Source organism: Scatophagus argus, chromosome 22 (genome assembly GCF_020382885.2).
Source record: "Scatophagus argus isolate fScaArg1 chromosome 22, fScaArg1.pri, whole genome shotgun sequence".
Taxonomy (NCBI): domain Eukaryota; kingdom Metazoa; phylum Chordata; class Actinopteri; family Scatophagidae; genus Scatophagus; species Scatophagus argus.
The window spans coordinates 7,286,874-7,309,319 of record NC_058514.1 but is presented as its reverse complement, the minus strand read 5'-3'; the positions used below and the strand labels follow the sequence as shown (position 1 = coordinate 7,309,319).

General features: G+C 41.6%; 1 protein-coding gene across 3 annotated transcripts in view; it reads right to left on the bottom strand.

Annotated features, from left to right (window-relative positions):
* Window positions 1-22,446, bottom strand: part of plxna4 (plexin A4) — a 219,770-nt gene that overhangs the window by 66,904 nt on the left and 130,420 nt on the right. For all 3 annotated transcript variants that reach the window (XM_046379466.1, XM_046379467.1, XM_046379465.1), the window contains exons 4-5: window positions 20,016-20,144; window positions 9,624-9,724 (exon numbers count right to left, since the gene is read on the bottom strand). In XM_046379466.1, the coding sequence (XP_046235422.1) occupies window positions 9,624-9,724; window positions 20,016-20,144 (230 nt within the window). The remainder of the gene's footprint in view (window positions 1-9,623; window positions 9,725-20,015; window positions 20,145-22,446) is intronic.

Below are 22,446 nucleotides of genomic sequence, written 5' to 3'. Positions count from 1 at the left end.
AGAGGGCTGCTTTTCAATGGGGTCTCAATAGCGCACTTGGCTTTTATCTTCCATATATTGTGTTATGATCCTGCATGAGTGCAGCTGTAGACGGCAACATATGATACTATTGATCCAGACAGTCAATATCCAGCCTGTCAATTTAAAGTGTGTTTATTAACAGCCACAAGGCAGTGCGTAACTCTGAATGAGAAGACACACGGGGCTAAATGGCAAAGAATGCACGTGAATATGTGTATACCTGGCCTGATACAGATGTATCTTGTAATTTTTGGCTTACCTTATGTGATGTGTGTTTCTAATAAGCATTTGTAAGAATGACAGAATATATTTCCACACCAATGCTTGCATTAGCACTAGATGGGGCCTGTCGTAACTGAGAGAACAGTCAACGCAAACACAGAATCAACACGTAACATACAGGGAGTGCTTGTTTTGCTTGTGCAAAATACATACACTTTACACAATTTTCTATTTTCTCCTGACTTTTAAGATTCAAATACTGATCAACACGGTGAGAAAAAAGAGCTTCTCTATCTCGTATATCGATAAATAGCTCAAGCAGGGAAAGATAAATGGTCCTGGCAGAGAGAGGGAAAAAAGACTATGAATGAACAATACAGGTTAACCACGTTAATGCAGAAAATGTTTGTAAAGTGTTAAGGATGCATAAAAGATAACGCACTTTGGTTGGCAAAAAGAAATGCTTGGCTGTCGGAATAAATACCCAGAAGCCTTCCTTTTATCGAAGTGTCCAGCTTGTGAGTAAATCATCCAGACAAGCTCTAATGGCATTATATCGTCTTGGGAAGTACGAGTAATCTCATTGACAGTGCTATCTGATATTAATAGTGATCAGCGGGGAACTACTGTAGGATTATATAACACGGTTATTCTACTCTTACTATGTCGCTGTTGCCATAGCACCACTTGTGATGGGGCATGTGAGGTGACCTGCATGAGTACCCTTCCTAAGAGCTGCTTTCCATCATAATCCAGATGGATTGTGTGTGTGTGTGTGTGTGTGCATATGGTTTACCCTCATATCCACAACTACAGCACCTACTCCTAAAGTTTAATTTATGCTTTTAGCTTGAAAGGAGGATTTCTTGAGCCAGGGGTCGGGCAAAGTTGAATTCAATCAGGCACGGGTCGATTCTTTGGCTGATTTATTCATAAATGTGTAGACAGAATTATAATGTACAAAGTACAATAGAGTCTGAGAAGAACAGGAACTTTGCTAATGTTGACTCTGGCAAAGGCCATCAATCATCACTTAAAGCTTACTAGGCCCAACACTTTGTTCCTGTGAATCTACATGACTTATCTTTCCTCTCCTGTCCCCTCTCAGTGAGTGGAATACATCACCACAGACCTCAACTTCTTCTGACTGTCAGTTCATCTCTCGTTCATCCTCTCTGTCTCATGTCAGTCCTTGTATCTTCATGCTCTGCCAGGCAAAAGCACCTTGCCCACTGTGAGCGTGTGAGTGTCCATTTTTTTTTTTTTTAACCATCTTTGTTTCCCTGTGTGGGGTTGGGAGACAATAGGTGACAGTGAGCAATGGCCCTGACTTAGAAGTGAGCATGCAGCTGCTGTGAATGTGTACTGGTGCAAGGGAGACTGAGTGTGTGTGTGTGTGTGTGTGTGTGTGTGTGCACGTGCATGTGTCTTCATACTATGGTGGTGACAGTTAAGAGGGAGCTGGGAGGTGGAGCACTTCGTTCCATCCTGATGCCCCTGTCACTTCCTGGCCTTGTTCCCTTCCCTCAACTTCCTCTAGCATCCAGCAAGAAGTGGAAGGTGGGGGGGTGTGGGGAGGGTGAAACCAGTCACCCATACTCAAGGGATGGCCACCCTCCCCTGGGCACAGACATCAGAGCAAGTGCCACGGATGCTAGGATCTCAAGATCAAAGAAACAACTCTGAATAAATTTAAGTTTGAGAGTTGACTGTACCATTTTTTAGTGCTGTTTGATAACAAATTCAGTCCCTCCCCTTGGGGATATGAGCCTATTGTCATTGCTGCAACTAATTTTAAGCACTTTAACTTGTGATGAAAAAACTTTTAAAATCCAGTAGGTAAGTAATTAACAGGTAAGCCAGGTCTTTTACACCACAAAATAATCAGTTAAGTGGAACTGTAATATGTTTGAGGACTTGGTTCTGATATTTAAATGGTTCTGATCGTTAGACACACATGTAAAGCCAAAATGAAAGATTACTCCTATTTACCTATTTACACACCCCTTTATTGGGAAGCTATTAGTGACTAGATATGCCAATACAATCTCATTCTTATTTTTTTTCGTGATACTGGCAATTGTGCTTTTGTCTTTCTTCTTTGTCTGGTAACACAATGAGCATATTTTCGCAGTCCTCTCAAGTTTCTTCATTCAGATAGAAAGAAGCTTTCTATCATTATCTGCTCTTAATCCGTACTTTTCCTTCCATCATCTCCTCTTTTTGCTTGTCCTTCAATCTTGGCCCAGAGAGTCCACTAATCTAATTAATTTTCCGCAAGGCAACTTTGTCTTTTATCATACATTTGCCTCTATCAAAATAAATGAACGATTGTATGTGACTTCTGATATTTATATCTTTTCTCATTGCTGGTCCTTTCAGCAACAAGCTAATTCCAATCATATAAAAGGTAACATTTTCTTTCAGTTAGTCCCAGACGTCAGCAGCACATAAAAGTTAAGAGCTGGCAAGTTTAAATGTCGACTACATAAAACAGGACTTGAAATTATTACATGTGCAATATCAGCCTACTTACTTCCAGCTTGGCCTCTAATATAAGTTCAAAGTCAATGTTTTTACTTTAATATTAAATTTCTTTCTTTTGGTTGAAACAACTCCTATCTCTGCCATCAATACGTTTCAAAGCACTTTCGGCTGTCTCTGAGGGGAGGCAAGTGGTCGCCACAACCAAACATGAGTCCTTGGTAGCATGCTAATTGTTGAGCTGCAATTTAATTAGCATTAGTGTGGCATACCACAGTAATGAGCACACTGAGGCAACGGATGACTGTGACACAGCGACAGGTAGTGGTGGTGCAGAATTAATATGGGAGGGAGGCAGAGAGAGAGAGAAAGAAAAAACTTTCAAGGGATCTGCCAATTAGCTTTTCCCTTTGAAAAGGTTATTCGTTTGACAGCCCCAAAGATGTCTTGGGAAAACAAAGGATTTAGAAGACAAGAAGCTTTGCAGCATGACTTGCAAGTTTTATCAGCCATTTTATGTTTACTTATGACTTCTTGAACTTTCTTGTACCATCCTAATAAGCTTGCACATTTGTTTGACAACTGTGAATCAAGTTGTGATTGCGCGATTGAAGAATACAACCTCATTAAAGCACTCAGATTTATGTTATCTGTACATTTTGTGTGCTATCAAAAAGGAAAATGTACAAAGCAGTCATGCGAAATATGAATGTACAAGCGATCTTCAGGAATCAAACTTTTAACACGGTTGTCTGGGTCCACTGATTCATAAAAACTACCTCTAGAACTTTACTATTGATTGTACAGACAGACCTAATCTAATGAACTAGGAGAAGGTATTTGCCTGTGGCCAGTGGCAAAGATGAATTTACTGTCCCCATTCCACTTCAGAAAGGATGGGTCGATGTTTATGAGGATTTGGAGGAAGAGAGGAAAGAACACTTAAAAGGAGATGGAGAGCAATGCTGTTTATGGGGAAAAAGCATGTCAGCATTTAACATACTGGGATCTGACACACACATAGATCATGTGTGCACATATAAGCACAAGCAAAAATGAATAATAAGGTACAATGCGCTAAAAAACACAGAAACGGATGACACATAAACAAACACATGCACATAAACAGACCGAGTGGCTTCATGGAAGCATAGATACACATAAATATGGGCATACAGATGCAAAAAAAACAAAAATATAGTGGGTGATAAGCCTGCCAGAGGCTGAGTGTGATTTGAATGATGGAGCAGACAGAGAGAAAGAGGGTAAAAGAAAGAGGAGAAAATGAAAATGATTAAGTGAGAAAGAGAAAATGATTTCAGTACTCTGGTAATATTCCTCCTATCGCAGCCAAAAGCAGAGATTGAGATATGTCAAACCAATTATTAATGTGAAGATATTGCAACATTAGCACCACTTGTTCCAAATTGACACCGATATCACAGAGTAATGCGAGATATTCTCAACATCCATGCCAAATACGATGACATTCATTTTGACAATCCTACTTCTCCAAATATGGTTTCCAATCTGTCTGGCTGTCATGCATGACAGGCGCGTTGACAGTCTAGTTAACCACTTACAAAACTGACAGCTGACAGACCGCCATTAGGGGTGGTAACATATCCATAACGTGGCGGTAACATTTCTGGCGTATTGGCTGGAGACTTAAGTGCTCCTGTCTGACTTGGAGTTGTTTAAATGTGGATGGAAATCACATAGAAACAGGAATGTGTAATGTCAGACTTGTGTAAACAGTAAGACACAAAACTGAGTATTTGGATTGGAATAAAGAGTATTAGAAAAGTCAAGTTCTGTCAGTTATAGTAAAGCGACTTCAAAGTGGCCTCCATGTAATGTTCTGTCACTGATTAACACATAGTATCCTCAGCAGGTCTAGTCATATATGACACAACTAGGGTGCTATAATGAAATATGCAGAATCCCATACTGGGGTGTGGGATAAATAATGCATATGCATAACATAAGCACGTAAGTATTTGTTTACAACACATCACAGGCCTACAATATGCTTTTTAAAGAGTCCCTTACAATTAATCTCCTCTCAGAGTGCTTTATGAGACTCTTCTCTGATTGACAGAGTGTGACATCCAATGTCAGCGGTAAAAGAGTGGAAAGAAGGGGAATGATGATAAAAGAGGGGCTGATATGAGTGAAGACTTTCCTTTCACCTGCCGAGCTAGACAGGCATTAGCATAAGTCCTGCACTTCAGCAGAACAGAGCATGACTGTGATAGGCCAAGACAGTTTGGCTGACAGGTGAGGCTTCAGGTTTATTTGGATGATGACAGGGTTAACAGCGCTGGTTGGGGCAGGGTACCAAGAAAGTTTTCTAGTGGGTTCAAAAATATACAGGGGTCGTGTTAGATACACAGAAGATAGGATAAATAGGATGATGTCTATAAATAAGGACATTTGCCTTTCAAAATGAATGGTCAGTGTCTGTCAAGGACAATGACTGTAATCAGACACACACACACACACACACACACACAGGTGCACTCCTGTTGATTTCCTCCCCTGTGCTATTGATTGCCTTTTTCTCCTCTTCCCCTGGTGTTCTCTCTAACAGCTCCTCTCACCGATCTATAAAGTAAATAAAGGCAATGCTGAGAGAGAGGGAGAGAGAGAGATCAAGCTTGAGAGCAAGCTTGAATTCTGTTTGCTCTCAGACCAGCGAGGTGATTTCAAGGTTGATTGGAAACAACAAACTATCTGGACGAACACTTTGAAGATGAACCACATACTATCCTTCCCCTTAACACACCCCTCCTTTCAGTACAAAGAAAGAATGGGTGTGAGAGTGTGTGTGTGTGAATTTGAAGAGTTCCTATGTGTTACTAAAGATGCATTGTTTAAGCCTTTGGTCTGCATTCAGTGTACTGAGCATAGAGCCTGTCTTCACATTTTTATTCTTTGTAAATATATCTTTAACCTTGACCAGGCCAGGAAAAAACCTTTTACAAGACGAGTTGCTCTGAATATAACACATAACTTTCTCCACAGCACTGCATCAAAAGGCTGCCACTCATTCATGGATGCTCATTCACTGGTTTTCCCTTTAGCTACATTCTGAGATGTCAGGTTAATCAATTCAAGCTGTGGCTGAGCAGGAAGTCTGGTCAATCACAGAACCGGAGGCAAACAAAAGAGGGTTTTGTGCGAGCGGTTTATTAAGCATTACTGAAGTACAATTGCACATGTTCAGAATGCGATCAGGATACAATTGGACAGTGGAGCCTTTGAAGATGTACAAGACTGTTGTTTCTGTACTGTTATTCAATGGCTCCTCTATTTTAAAAGCTCTGATGTTGGTAAAATAAGAGTATAAACTTTAAAGTTCAGGATTCCAGTTGATGAGTAGTGAGTAATTAATAAAACAGTTGCAATGATGTCAGAATGAGCCTCCCGTTTCAGCGGTGACATTTACCTACACAAACTTTTATCTATCAATCTACAATTATTCTCTTTTATTGAAGTAACTTCTTAGAGCAAGATAAATAAAAATGCCCTGCAAAGATACTCAAGTGGAGGGGAGATGAGAATGAAGGACATAGGATGAATATGTCTATTCTGCGAATATCAAAAAGTTCAGGACACACTGGATATGTTGCATTTGTTATGGCTGAGATGCCTGCAGAGAAGAGCTTTGGACCAGAAGTGTGATTGTGTGTGTGTGTGTGTGCACGCATCCAGTCTGTGCGTATGTGTCACCAAGGACTTAATGCGTTATTAATTCACAGTCACACTATCTACTTTACAAGATAGCACTTCTTTTCTTTCTTCGACTTTCTTTATCCTTGAGCACATTTAAATGCCCATTTCTCCTTAGAGGTTTGAAGGATGATCAGTATTATGAATGTTTAACCACTAATGCACTGAATGTTTTGCCTCTGTATTTCTACTAAGACTGGCCATGATTCTGCGTGGACATTTTTCTCTTTGGATGTTTGTGGCGATGTAGTCTATCTGGTCGTGAATCAGGCCTGTTAATGGCCTTGCAGCACTACTGACCTCATGCGATGTGCCATTAAATTAAGGGGGTATGGAGAGAGATACATACACACAATCTACCTGCACCATTCACTTAGGGACCATCAAAGCATATATTCTGTGGTAGTGTCTTCTCGGGGTGTGTGTTTTTATGTGCCCTGACAGCCAATTATTTTATAATCATCCTCAAGAGACCAAAGAAAGCTGACCTGTAGGGACAATGTGACAGAATACAGTTGCAGAATCCTATATATGGGACTGTGTGTAACCTTTCTGTATCTATACATGTGCGCATATGTGTGACTTGCACAATCATTACACTTTCAGTATAGCGTCCACTAAGCATGATGCTATGCTGCTGTCTTTCAACATTAGCAAAGATTTTCCACAGGCTGTCCCACTAAATCTTATCTTAGAATCAATATTTAATGACATTTGTGAAAGAGGAAGAAAACAGAAACAGGAAACTTGGCATTGCTAAATAAGCCTCAGTTGTTTTAAACAAAGTTTGCTTCATCTTAATGTGACAGTTGTTCCAGCTTTTGTCATTTCATTTTTCTCCCTTAATCATGATGAGTGTTTCAATTTAGATTTGTAACTACAAAGAGGCAATGTGGAGTCATCGCAGTAAGTGACTATGAGTCTATTACAAATTTGAAGTGAAGCCTACATTTGTCTTAATAGATAAAAACATTTACAGGTGGATGATTTAAATAAATGAGGCTAACACAATAAATATGACAGGTGACAAAGATTAACAGTGGTCAACGTAACAGAGAATGACACAGAACAGGCGGGCAAGAGTGAACATAGCACAGTAGCTGTCCCGCGGTGGACATGATGCTCAGGAGAGCTTCAGTTACACCAAGACCTTGTTAAGAATTCACAAGCTGGGGGATGGAGAACCATGAGGTGAACGAACTTTGGGAGAGGTAAACCTGTGGTGCATCAGTCACATTGGGCTATGCTTTTGACCTGTGTTTGCGTGTCTAAGGGTGAAGGAGAGGCAAAACTGCGTGTACATGTGGTGTGAAAACACACACTCATGACCTCACACACACAAAACACACCTGTAATCTCCCTTTCTGCCCTTGTAATGATCAAACTCAGACACCTGAGATCGACTTAAGTGGCATTTTGGTTATCCCCCCCCCCCCCCTCTATTCCCTTTTTAGCGACTTGACACCAAGTCTCCACCAAGAAAGGTGTGTGTGTGTATGCCTGCCTTTGTGTACATGTGAGTAAAGAGGGGGTGAGCTGAAGTGAGCCGATTCTATCAGGCTAAGTGTGACAGGCCAATCTGTGGCCACCCATTTGGTCTGACTTGGAGGATGTCTAGGGTGTTAATGGGTTTGTGTATACACACACACACACACATGCACGCACACACACACACACACACAAAGAAACTAACATGCACTCACTGGCGGGCCATATTGAATACAGTCGAACACACTTAAAATTTGATTTAAACTGCAAGAACATTCCAGGGGCAAATATCTGCACTATGGCTGCTCACTGGTGGCCTTTAATTTGTTGTTCACATTGATCTCATTACTTTAGCTTTAAATTATCTGCTAGACTACGCAACATGGTTGATTAATGTTTGTTTAAGTATAGAGTGTTAAAGGAGGGAGTTCAATACAAGAAACCGTGATGAATGTAAAACTCTGGATCAAGGCATTATACATTCATGAATGTGTGTGTGCATGTGAGACTTTGTCTCTAATGTGTTGTATATGACCCACAACAAGAGTGTGTCCCCTGTCGCCTTACGCACTTCCTACCCTGGAAGTAACCTCAAACACATTTATGCTCTATTTCTCCTTCACTCTGCTTTTTTTTTTATTTTACAGTTCTTCTCTCTTAGAGGTTTGTGTCCAGGATGACCATCCCGCTTCCTTTTCTTTCTCAGAATTTACTAGGCTATTCTCCATTAGTCTGCATCCTTACCTCTCTCTCCCTTTGTGATCTTACCATTCAGCTCACCTTCCTTTTGGTGTTTCTGTGTGTATGTTCCTCTCACATTCACACCCCTTCCCTGCCCTCGCCATGTCCTCTCAAACCAGCAGGGATAAAGGTCCTAAATGTACTCAGTCTCACTCACTCTCTCACTCATACACACACACACACACACACTCTACCCAAGGGCTTGCACCAACACAAGAAACCAATTTTCAATTTACAGTGGAGTGGGAAATCTCCCTGCCCCCAGCAAGCACTATCTCCCACTCCAATCTTGAGGGACAAGGATTTGACAGCAGCTGAGGTGTGTGTGGACTTGTGTGTATCTGTGTGTGTGTGTGTGTGAGAGAGAGAATGACACAGACAGACAAGCTTAAATCTTTAAAAAAAAAAACATGCAGGAAGGAGAACCGGTTAGCAAGACAGTGAGTGACTCAGTTATGGTGAGTGTGATAATCTTGCTATCTCATTCAACAATTTCCAGTTCAGTTACAATAACAGAAGCCATCGCTCTCCTCATGTCAGCTCCTGAAGTTTGGAGTGGTGCCCGTCAGAGGCCTGGAAGAGCCCACCAGTGTCTGTGCTCTCACCAGGCTCTGGTTTCAGGGCTGCTAAACAATGCCAGTGGTTAGGTTTGGTAACAGATCCAAGGGGTCGCTGGCATAAGGCCGATCCCCAGGAAAGCAATCTGAGTGCTGGCCTGGGTTGGCTAGAGAAGTCCCTGAATGCTCAATGGCTGCAAGGGATGGAGTAATGGGCACAGACCCAGGCGTCATGGAGGTAGGGGAGGGTAACAACTCAAACACGGTCCCCAGCCCCACCCACCCTGTCTGGTTACTATGTTTTGGGCTGCATGAACATGTTGAAAGGAAGTGATTTAATATAAAATCTGTATGCCTGACACTGGTAGTACTTACGTGTTGTGCAGGACACACCAGCCACAGTGGGGGTCTCCTGATCCAAGACACTCACTGCAGGTTGAGTACTGACCACAGGCCTCCACAGGGATCCTTGACAGCTGCAGAGAAAGACACAACAAGGATTAAATACAGCAGATAGACGTTCAAATTTTGATTGAGATATTTATTCAGATATAATTTTTATGCATTTGCAAATTAAGTGAAGATGTGATATTAAAAGGAAATATCACCACAAGACAGAGAGAGAAGATGAGATTTAAGGCTGCAGTGTTTTTATGTCTCATGGGAGAAATTTAAATTTGGTGGGGAATATATCTGCATGCTTGCTTCAGATGTATGAGTGTTTCTCACAGAGAGAGAGAGAGAGAGAGTGAGAGAGCTTGAGAGAATGACATGACATGAATGAAAGAAAGGGTGAATCTGTGATAATAAATAAATGGACTGAGGTCTCAAAATATTGTTTTCAGTTATTTGCCAACTCACAAAAATCCTCCTTGGATTAGACAAGCATAATGAATTTCCATTCCTTGCGCCACAGTAATGGCTTACAGGTAACACAAAACCTCACGAATAGAGTGAAAATAAAAGGTGTACTGGGAGTATGAACATTGGATAACCCGTCAGTTTTCACGCTTCTAATCTATAAGAAATGTAGAAGAACACTTCAGAAAACCACAATGTTTAGTCTCCATTAAACTTAAACTTTAGCTGCTACATTTTTAATAATAGTAACAAAAAATAAAAAAAACAAACAAAACGCTCTTCCTGTTTTGAGCACCATTTAGAGCCAAAGCAAACAAAACAAACATTGCACTCTCATGTGTGAAGTGCAAATGCAAAGTATTTTGTATCAGCACTGATTTTCATGAAAATGTTACTACTTGACAGCTTCAGTCTTTCTCTACTGGCTCCATATGGGAGACTTGGCCACTTGGGAGACCAGTCCATCTATTATGATATATAGCCCTGCCAATTCAAACTGGCACTGACTGGCATTGATTGGCATGGGCCACGAGTGACAGAGCGCAAGGGGCAAAACTGAGGTAGATCCCAGCCATCCAATCTTCTGGTCACCATGGTAACAGCATGGTGCAATAATAGGTGTTGTTGGCACTTTTGATTAATGAGCCGTCATTGGTGGATGACCGCTGTCACTCACGCCACAAGCCGATGACAGCCGGGAAAGGGAGACGACATCATCAGAGTGTGTGTGTGTTTATTTATGTTTATGCGTGTGCTTGCACACTAACTGAAATTTCAGCTATTAAACAGGAGTTTTAGATGCAGGTAAACAGATTCTACTTTTCTCAGCCAAAAATATGCATGTAGAACTTCAGGTCTGATGTGAAGCATCAGTGCAACTTACTGAGGAAAACCAGTATCTAGTGCCTTGTTTAAAAGAGACTATGGCAGTGATGATGGGCACTGGTGAAGGCAATTTCCAAATCACTTCACAGCTTTAGCTTCTTTGGGATACTAGTGTCTCTTTAGAAGCTGGGATAGGCTACAGCCCCCACGCGACCCTGAGGGATAAGCGGTATAGAAAATGAGTGAGTGAGTGAGTGTCTCTTTAGATGTAAGTGATGAAAATATATGTGCCTTTTTTAACATTTTACTGACTAAATTCTGTATTTCAGGGTATGAAAAAGATCATAATTAAAGCATCCAATGTAGGGCAGGGCTGCATTTAACGAGAGATCAGAAACGCCTATGACTGGTGGTATCTCCAACACCCAGCCTGGCACTGACGGCAGTTCTCTCTGTTGGATGCACAGATTATCACATAGCACAACTCTGCGTGCATCTCAGTGCCTCCCTCTCTTTTTCTCTCTCAAATAAAAACACACAGAATCAAAGCTCAGATTTTGCCCACACTCACAGTGGAAGTTACATTTTAACATGTATGCTCAGAGTAAGATACACGAACTGTCAGCTGAAGTCAGTCAGACACTCTAAAAACATACCACTACATCACTCTCTCTTTTACTCTCTACATTTATGTCTCTTCTGTGTAGTCCTCCAAATACTACGAACAGCATACTGAGGCAGACACACACACAGATTCACACACATCTGAATGAATTCAGAGGGGGCGTATCTCCTTGTCAAAGTCAAGAGGAATCCTGCCTGCTATTACAGATTAAAAACAATGCAAGCGTATCTCTGTGTGTTAAGCATGTGTGTGCACTTTGGGGGTGGGGTGGGGAGAGACTCAGCAGGTATGTTTTGCCCTCCCTACTGTGTAGAGACACATTTGCATTAGGCAGATAAAGGGAATGAGTTTGAGATGGAATCAGAGAGATAGTGGCGCAAGAGTGTGTGAGTGTGTGTGTGTGTGTGTGTGTATGATCAAACCAAACACAGATCCTCATTGCATCTCACATGATAGATTCCCTCCCTTCCTGTCACTCTCCACCAATCCTGCGCCTCCTCTTAAGATCCACAACTGCCTCAGCCCACCGTCGGCTAAATAACCTGTTAGTCACTGAAGAGAAGGGCCATTGTGTTAACCTAAGGAAGAATTTCAGCTGCCAAAGCCTTATCGTGAGAGTGTATGAAAGCACAATCTCCTTGCATTTGTGTGTGTGTCGGTGCACATGCCTTTATGTAATCTACGCAGCCATGTCACCGCATCGAGTGGTTTGTCACCTCGTGATCTGCCATAAAAGCTAAGCACCCAGACAGAACTGTAGCAAACAATGCCACCATATCTGAACGCTTTATAATTTAACACTTCATCGGCGGCAGATATACCGTTACACACGCTACCCACATGTACACACATATACAAAAACACACACGGATTTTGCAGAATGGAAGGGACCTTCTGATGCCTATCGAGGGCTCAGATGCCTGCATCTTGGTAAATGGCTTTCTCAACAGATAAAACACACACACGCACACACACACACACACAAAGACAAACACACTCCACATTCAGAGCCCAGCAGAAGCGATGGGTGCCAATGTGAATCCTCTGTTCCGGAGAGCGAATCCTGATATCACTCATTGTCCTCCTGTCTGTCTGTCTTTCTCTGTCACTCAGACGCTCTGAGGTGTGCAAGATCATACATTCATCTTTTCAGAGCCCCCATTCTCTATATGGCCCACACACACACACACACACACACACACAGTCTAGCAGGCAACACTTTTGTCCCCTCTTTTATAAAGAAAAAAATTGAGGGATTTGGTGGCTAAACGACCCAATGCACCCCTTGTCTCTCTCATCTCGATATCACATTCATTTCATGCAATCTTCTTCGTGGGCTTTGCCAGAGGGGCAACCATTATGGCTCACTGTCTTTTCACTATGGCTGCGCTATCATATCAGCAGGGATAAATACAAAGGATGGGGTGCACAGCATTTATAATTCCCTCCTGTTTCAGGTGAGCAAATGACAGCCATTACACCCTGCACTCTCTCTCCTTCCACAATAGAGGTGGAAGCTGCTGAATGTAATCCTGCTTTTAAAAAAAGCCAAGATCACAGATGTACTTGATGTATTAATGTGCTTGGAGAGAGAGATGAAGATGTATTTGATCATTTAATGTGGTGGCACAATGGCATCAAATTATATATGCAATATATACACTAAGACGGTGTGTGTCTATTGTATCTGTGGAAGATGGATGTCAAACGGAGAAAGAGAGGAAGAGTGTTTAACCGTATTCAAAATTTCCACTTCAAGAGCTTCATCTCCACACTGAGGGGGTGATAAAGCAAGACTTTGTTTTTCTTTCCTCTCTGTCACCCCTCCTCCTTACGTAACGCCAGGGGCCTTTGAGTCAACCTGAAGTGGGAAAGTGATCATTTAATAAATCTGCAGAGACTTTTATTATTAACTAATTCTTCTGCCTCATCTCTGTTCTTCTCTTTATCCTACTCTTTTCCTGCCCCTTCCACTTGTAATTAAACAGGGATTTCACCTGCAGCCAAACTCCACCACTCCACATGAACAGAAAGAGAGAAATTAAAGTGATAGTCCAATCCCGTCTTCCAGCCTGTAGGGTACACTGAACTTCTCTTATCTTTTCTCTTCTTCCCTCTGGCTACCTTTGTCTTTTTCTCCTTCCCTAGTGAGAGTTTGTTCACTAGTTTGGCACAATGTTGGTAGTATACCATTACTCCTGGTGGAGGAAGCAGAAATTAATAAGAAATAATTTGCTTAAATGTACGTAATGTAGTGTTTTGGGGGGGGTTACATTTAACACTTTGTAAGTTAGCAATGTGGGTGCATGGTTCAAACATAAATTGTTGCTATCAACAATCTATTTCTCTATCTGTGACCTAATACCTATTAATTGTGTTGCTTATTCCTTTATTCATGTACTGGTACATCTGTCTCTCTCTCTCTCTCTCTGCTTATGTCCCACCTCTCTCCTCTACAGCTGGATGCAGGGCAGATTGACGTGGGAGTCAAATGAAGCGAGGGACACATCAACGACCCATCGGCTCGTCACAGCTGACGCACCACTCAATCCGTCAACCACCAACCAATGGTGTTATATCATAAACTCAGTTAACAGAGCGGGCCAGTGGCTGCAAGTGCAATATTGTTTTCATCTGACGTTTGCAGAGGTCAAATGAAAAAGCCATCCATTGTGCTGTCAGGACTGTCAGCGCATGACAAACGACTTGGATACAATCAATCATTTTCACTTATCTTTCCATTCAAACTCGTATACCCACCTATACACACAAAAAAGCAGTTAAACAAGCTTGAGGCAGTTTGCTAATCATAGTTTACAGATTATTAGACACACTCTGCTATATTTTTACCATCTGTCAGTGTTGGCGTGTCTGCGTTTACCACATAAGTAACCAAAAACTGAAAGCTGCCACACTCAGCAACCATTAATTCACACTGCACAACTTGTCCTAACAACATGCTGATGTTGCCCAGTTGTGTCAACCTGCAGTGGTAGAACCATACTGAAACACTGACGGATGGATGTCAAGTGCATTTAAGGTGTGGGGGGAGAGCTGACCGTTCAGTGCACAAACAGGATTTGCATTTAATCTGTAATGTTCTTTCTCAAGTTGGTAGGCGCTTTAAGTGTAGCCACAAACACAAATTCACACACATACACACACCGGCTAATTCTGTAGACTGCATCATGCTGCCCAGGGGCACAGCCTGAGTAAAAATAAGGTCTGGATTACGCAGACAGACTGCATAGTTTGGACTGTTTCCAGCAGCTGAGACACCGACAAAAGAGGATGATGATGATTCACACAAATTACAGTGTAATGGGCTTGTAGATACACAGCAAATCTGAAATGGGGAAAGAGAAAAGAGCACAAGATTTGGAAACATACTGAGACACAGAACGCAAGAGAAATGGAAAGAAAAAGAGAGAAAACAAAAATTTCAAAAAGGGATTCTGGGTGAGCCAATAGTTCACTCCATCCTTGTCTACCCCACCTGGGTGACATTTTTCAGAAGTGTGTCAGGCAGCAATGGCTGCAACATAAGAGCTCTATTCACTTGCCTTGTCAGACCACAGCAGCCTGCAGCTAAACTGGGACACAACCTAATATGCACATCTAAACACCTTCATAACTCACAGCCACACACTAGAGGGGTGAGAAAGCCACACTGTAAGGGATGTGGCAAAAAGTTTCCCGCTGACAGAAATTAAAGGAACTCTAGTATTAAACATCTTTGATGAGATGCGAAGACGCGATACTTTCACAAATTGGCTTGTCGGATTTCCCTCAGGGGGGTTCAAAACAGAAAAAAGCATTTGACTTTGAACAATCTCACCCCACTATAGTACACATTTTCAATAATTAACACTAACACAGATCTGTATTTGCTACACTGAACATAAATTATTTAGCACTGTGACAGTGGGAGTCCCTGCACTTTCAAGCAACAATTTATATGTTGAACATAGAAACCTTGGTATATGTCGGAATAAAAAAAACAACTTCAGCAAGGAAACCGTGTAGAGACATACTCGTTAAGATGTGAGCATTGACTGAACAGTTTCTGGCAGGACGAGTTAATGTGTTTTGCCGGGTTGCTGGAGGGTGTGGCTATGGGAACACTGGAAGCTGGATTGAATGACTAAGATACAACAAAAACTGCTTGAACTGCATCCAAATGCCCTGGAACCCATGTCAGGTTTCAGCACAGCGAGCCACTGAGTAATGTATTCTGCAATCAGAATCATATTCAATCAAATTACATTCCCACAATCAGGTCCAAAGAGAAGTTATTTATATTCCATTTAACTGCATGAACAATCCATGCTAAACGTGTGACACTGTCAATCCCAACATGTGCTACATTCAGGAAGCAATGCTAATTCATGGTTACATGGAATAACTGTGCATTAATGTGACACCTTAATTCTGCTTAAACCAATTAATACGATTTGACGATCGATAAATTAAGATCTGTTCTACATTTATATTACATTTCCTATTTTACAATGGAAATCTTCATGTAAAGATGTGGAAGGAACTGAACATTTAGGGTAAAATGGCACCATAATCTATTCAAATTCTCCACCTCATGCAATAATCTTATCAAATTCCTATGCAACTGCTGATCACGTGAAGATGTTTTGTTTTCTCTGCAATAGGTTTACAGCATCTATTTAAAAGAATCTGTTAAGTGTGTGATTTGCACTCTTAATTTCCATGTTGAACTGATGATGAAGTGACCCGCGAGCTCCACCAACATCACCCTATTCATTCTAGTATATCCTTGCTGTGGCTGACACATGAAGCAGTGTTAACAGGACAGTAACATAGTAGTAAAGCACAGCACAAGCTCATATTAACAGTGGGACTGACCTGCCCTTGTCACTCAAACAGCCACCCCACCATCCATAATCACAGCCCCATTCTATAACCTGACTGTTCTCTTTATACCAGAACATCTATTTAACCCACTAATAAGACGACACGTGTGTATGTGTATGTGTGTGTGTGCGTGTTAAAACATGCATGTGTATGAAAGAGAGAACGATCCAATTAGAGGACAGCCAATCACTGGATTAATGAGAGAGTAGGGATGACAGATTACTCTGCTAGGTGAAAAAAAAATTGCAGGAATGGAGGATTGTGGGGGAGGCAAGAGTTAAAAATGACAATGGGTAGTCAGAGAGGGTTAGAAATGGAATGAAGAAGGAAAAAAGGGAAATGAAGAAAGGGGAGCAAGAAACACAAAAGGCTGAATCCTTATTCGCTTTACAAATCCCCTTAGAAATGAATAGGGGTTGTAGGAGCAAAAATCTATAATCCTGACAGAAAAACAAACCTAACAAAGAGGACACACTCATAGGATGGAGAAAAGAAAGAAAAAACAAGATTAGAAGAATGGGAGATAAATCAAAAATACAAAGACTGGAATGAGGAGAGTTTTTGTTGTTGTTGTTTTCTGCAGTACATCATAATGCATGGGTATGTGTGTCTGTGTTCTTTCTTCTCTAATGAGTGCGTAATGCAGCACAGACATGTGGGGTACAGTGCGAGTCTCAGCATGACGGCCCTCCCTGAAGCTGCAGTTATACTTCTCTGTCAAGGTGTACCAGTGGTCCCAGCACACAGTCGTTTATTTATAGCTGATTATATGATTATTAGACCATGTTTTTCAGCTTTTATGGATCCAGTGTAATCATATTCATGCTATTTAAGTGCGATGGAATGAGACAAGACTAAATACAAATATTCCCACTAATAAAGAAGAAATGACTGAGCCAGGCGACCATTATATAGCCTAAGTAATCATGTTTATGTTACCTGATGATTGCAGTGAAGACACGCTGTGCGTATGTTATGCGCTGATGAAAAGCAGAAGATTACAGAGCCTTTTCTCAAGTTTCCTCGACATGACACTGATCAGAAATAGAAGCAACTCAAGCTGAAGAGACACAGTTACGTTGGTCTCAGCATGTTGTCCATACACCCTGCAGTTGGACACGTAGTTCAGGTGCACATTCGGCAGAGTGTTCAGAAGGGTTATGAGTTTTGTTAATGTCCTGCCTATGGCCTTCTTCTCACCCTCTTTCCCTCACCAGCCACGACCTCTTCTGATGGTCTGCCTCTCGGTCCAGCCCAGGCCTGGCATCACCGATGTAAAGAGAAAGGTTTCGGGGCTAACAACAGCAAGGGGAAGAGCTGTATCGACCAATTCTGTCCTCAGCCTCCTATTGTGGCCCCCCACCTCCCTCCTCTCTTTCTATCACGTGTTTCCTTCTTTCTGTATTTCTCTCTTGTTTCATTTATTACACTCTCGTTGAGTGTTTGGGTCCCGGGCTGCAGAAACGGCAGGTGGTCTTCTGCTATTGACCAGCTCAGGCTGCTTTAATAGCGTTTGCCACCACTGGGACTCGAGAATGCGCATATGTGTTACCCATTATGGCAAAATATTGCTGCAATGTGTTCTCTACATTTGAGATGAAGCAATTTGTGCTCCTCTTCAGTGATTGCAGACACTTGCAAAGAGTGTTGTTTTTAACAGTAAATCAGGACAAGTACTGGTTTCTCTTCTATTCTTATGTCTTAAACTCTCAGAAAATCTGAAATACTAATACAAATCTAGTAAAAATGTTTTGATCAGTAAATAAACATCAAAATGATAAAAAAAAAGTTTGAATGGATTAGTGAAATCAAGCTACATTCTTTGATTGTATTCATTCACTCTTATTTGGTTCGATATACCCTTCAGGAGTGTGTGTTTGTGTGTACGTGTTGTGTTCATTAACTGCTCTATATTTGTGAGAATGGTAATTCCCAGATGTTTCTCCTAAACAGTGGAGGTCAGCCCTCTAACTAGGCTAATAGACTAATTATTATAAAAGCCAAAGACACACACACACACACAAGACCAATATTGGCCAACAAAACTCACTTTTTTCAATATATAATTGGTATGCAAATTAAAAATGCTAAATTTGTAACATGATGTTAGGCGATAATAGCACGACATTAAGAAGGAAATGGAAATTAAGTATTCCTAACAATTCATTTGTTATCCTGTAATATCCTCTGTAAGCCCAATTACACGCACTGCAATCCAGCAGAGAATAACACTAAATTCTCACATTGCTGGTTTAGCGATTTGTACAAGAGTAATTGATTGTTAAGAGATGCCTTGACAAAAAAAGCATCCTAATTGTCCTTATTCTGCTAACTTCTTTCCCTTCACATAAAATTCTCTCTGCAGATGGAATGACTGAGGCCTCCGGAGACACAATGGGACAATTTCAAAGGGCACCTTCAACACACTGTCTGTCTGATGTTTAAAGTGTTATCAGGATAATCTGGGCACTTAAATTGTACACACATTTCCACACACTAACATGCACGAGTTGCACTACACATTAGTAAATACTGACATGTTCACGGTGCCAGAGAGGTCTATAATCCTCTAGAAGCTGCAGACAATATACAGGGGTAACCAAGGCTATCGCTGCCAACAAAACACCAGTGGCCTTCTGTGATTACGGACGGCAGGAGATAAAGAGGTGGGAGAGAGGGAACCACATGCATATCATCTGAGCTTTTGCAACATTATAATGTCTACATTAATAATGAACAACATTTGAAAACGGGGACCCGCCATCGGCCCTTTAACTGATGAACCCATGTTTGATTTGATTTCTGGCACTTTAAGAGTGCTTGATGACAGGATGATGTCTGTGCTGAATGGTAAGAAGTCTCTGTGGTTTCTGTGATAAATCAACTTGAGGGATCAGGGAACATGTCAGGCCACACATCAAAAGATCACAATTCCCCCACGATCGGATGTATACATTGATTCCCTACTGTACATATATAAATATAATGTAAATACCTGCTCATAGCTACTTGTCTTTTCGTGTGTAATATAAATGGCAAGAGAATACAGCAAGTCACAGCTCTGTGTGTGTGTGTGTGTGTGTGTGTGTGTGTGTGTGTGTGTGTGTGTGTGTTATGGGCTTTCCATGGTATTACTTCAGCGAGGTTTTGCCTCTGATAGAGGTGTCTCTCTGTGTCCATTACACAGAGTGCTGCTATTTCGCTTCACATTCCATGTTATCAAAGGTACTAAGAGAGCTGTGTGTGTGTGTGCACAGACATACAGACAGACTCACTCACACACACAAGTGGAGTGAGACCACTCTCCTCTCTCCTGATAATTCAACACATTTATTCATTCCAGCTCTACCCTCATGGTGTGTTTCTGCAGAAATACACAGTCATAGCATCCAACAGCCCTTTTCTCTCCTCCAGCTGGGCTGTAATGAAATCCTCTATGCTACACCAAAGGTTATTCTACTGTGTGACATAACAAAATGATAAATGCCAGTGGTTATGATATTGAGTCAACAGGGGGGGACTTTTGATGTGCGTGTTTGTGTGTGTGTGTGTGTGTGTGTGTGTCTGACCTGGGTCTCAGACATGACATAGAGGTAGTGGTGGTCAGAAGAGAAGGCCATGTCTCTGAGGATGGGTCCATTCTCCACTGCCTGCACCGTCTCATACTGCAGAGCACGAGAGGAGCCGTCTACTCGGATCTGGAAAATAAAGGAAGCGTATTAAGGATTAATATATTTAACATATGCATATTTTTAAATCACTGTAGTGCTTGTGTTGTCTCTCAGGTATTACAGCGACAATATTATAAAGAAACATTCAAATTTTAATAAAAGGGTATTATCAAAAGAGCTTTAGGAATTTGGCTAATTCTTATTCTGATTTATTGACTCAGTGCTGACCGTACAGAACATTTCAGTTACTCAAATACCAAAGTTATGGTTATAAAGTTATAAGTTTTAATTTTATTGATTTAGGGACAAAAACAACAATTGGAAATGCAAAACAACAACCTCCCATTTTTAGATGCACCTGTAATGATTAATATCTAATATATAGAGAGCAGGGGGTGCAATGTCAATGACGTTTTCTCAAGTGGTTTGGGTTTCTGAATTCAACAAACGTTCAATGTTATCACAGAAGCAGAGAGGAGTACACAAAAGCCAGCAATTGAAATGAATAAAATGGACTGAGTAAATGACAGGGCTGAAAATATAATATGGAAATGAAGACGAGGTGAGGTAAAAGAAAGAACAAAATGAGAAACAGGAATGTTGCCTTCCTGAGGGAAAGACAATGAAACAAAGGTGGGATGACAACACAGTGTGCAATTAGGAATCCAGGTATCATTAAAAAGGTACTTTTGAACATTATTATTGACTAAATTGCCCATCTACCGCATAACGCCTTGGGATTTTCCCATGCATCATGGCTTACAGTGCTGTGTCTGAGAAGCTCATCTTTCTCTATCACAGCAACAGCCATTCAAAAGTGATTACGGTAATTAGGCATCTGGGCAAGAGGTGTGGTCTGTGGGCCTCTAGGTGTGTTTACTCAGCAGAAAGTGCCTGGAATTGGCCCCTCACACACTTGGTGGTGCGATGAAAGTGTTCTGGGTTGTGCCCGAACATCTGCTTACATCGTCACACACACACAAGCAAGCATAGTATGTGATCCAAATGATCCTTCCTAAATCTGGTCCTCTGACTGTAATGTCCCAGTATGACACAGTTCTGATACACACCTAGCCAAGCAACTGTCAGCACCCAGTAGAATACACACGCACATACACACACACAAACCTGTGTAGGCTTGCAGACAGGTGTGAGGTAAGTCTTGTTAAAGTGGTGATGACTCTTGGTAGTTGTTTGTGCTCTTCAGCACTTAAGGGTTCACAGGTAACAGGCACAAAATGCGAGATAATTGGACAAGAAGCAGATGGTCGACCAGGAAGGTGAGTCACTTCACAATAAATCATAATACGCCGATGACAACGTTCTCTCTGTCAGCATATCATTAAAACCTTTTTTGCTGGCCTGCCTTAAACTGAAGTCTCTTTAAGGTCGAGTAGCTTTAACTGTTCAAAGTAGGTAGAACAACAGAACTAATATGGTTATAACTAAAGAAAAGACACTTTTGTGTGTGCACTGGCTTATAAAGGTGCACTCATATATGCAGAGGATGACAAGTCTCTGTGTATCTCCCCCAACCATAATCAAACAGCAGGTCCTACAAACACAGTATGTACGTTCATTACAGTGTAGTCTCTCCGGCCTACATTAAAACAGCTACCAATCAACAACCATCAACTGTTCCACTATGGCCCAGTGGAGCTTGTCTTTGTCTTTGCATAGACAATCAACTATTGTACAATAAAGGGAGAAACCTAAGTACACAGGCTGCCCTACTCCTGCTGCTTCCCCCTGATATCCAGTTTCACAACATGCCATTTCTTTAAACCGGCACCATCTTTCACCCTGATTTCACCCCACTCTCCCTCTTCTCCTTTGTCTCTCAGTCATTCTTCCTGTCTCGGTCTGCCTCCTGCTTGGCTTGTGTAGTGATCTCAATCTCAAAGGACCTTGAGTTCTGTGTATCAAAGCTGCACACACTTTCACTGGGAACCATTGTATGCACTGGGGTCAGTTGCAAAAGAAAAGAACAGAAGGCAAATAGGAGCGAGGGAAAGAAGAGAGGGAGGTAGGAAGAAAGAAATTTCCACGCGAGCCAGGGCCAGATTCAGCAGGTGGGGTTATCTAATCTGCCCGATCGGGTGAGTTAATTTGTGTGTGCATGTATGCAAAGGTGTGTGTGCATCAGCATACGCCCGCTGTATATGAGAGGAGTGTGGAACCAATTGCTGAGCAGAGTTAAAGGGCAGACAGTCTACGACAATGGCTGAATATAGAGTTTTATTGTGTTGGGACAGATCCACAGTCACCAGGGAGCAGAGAGGCTTCAAGGGGAAGCTCCTGTATATTATCTCTCAATCTGACCACCAAC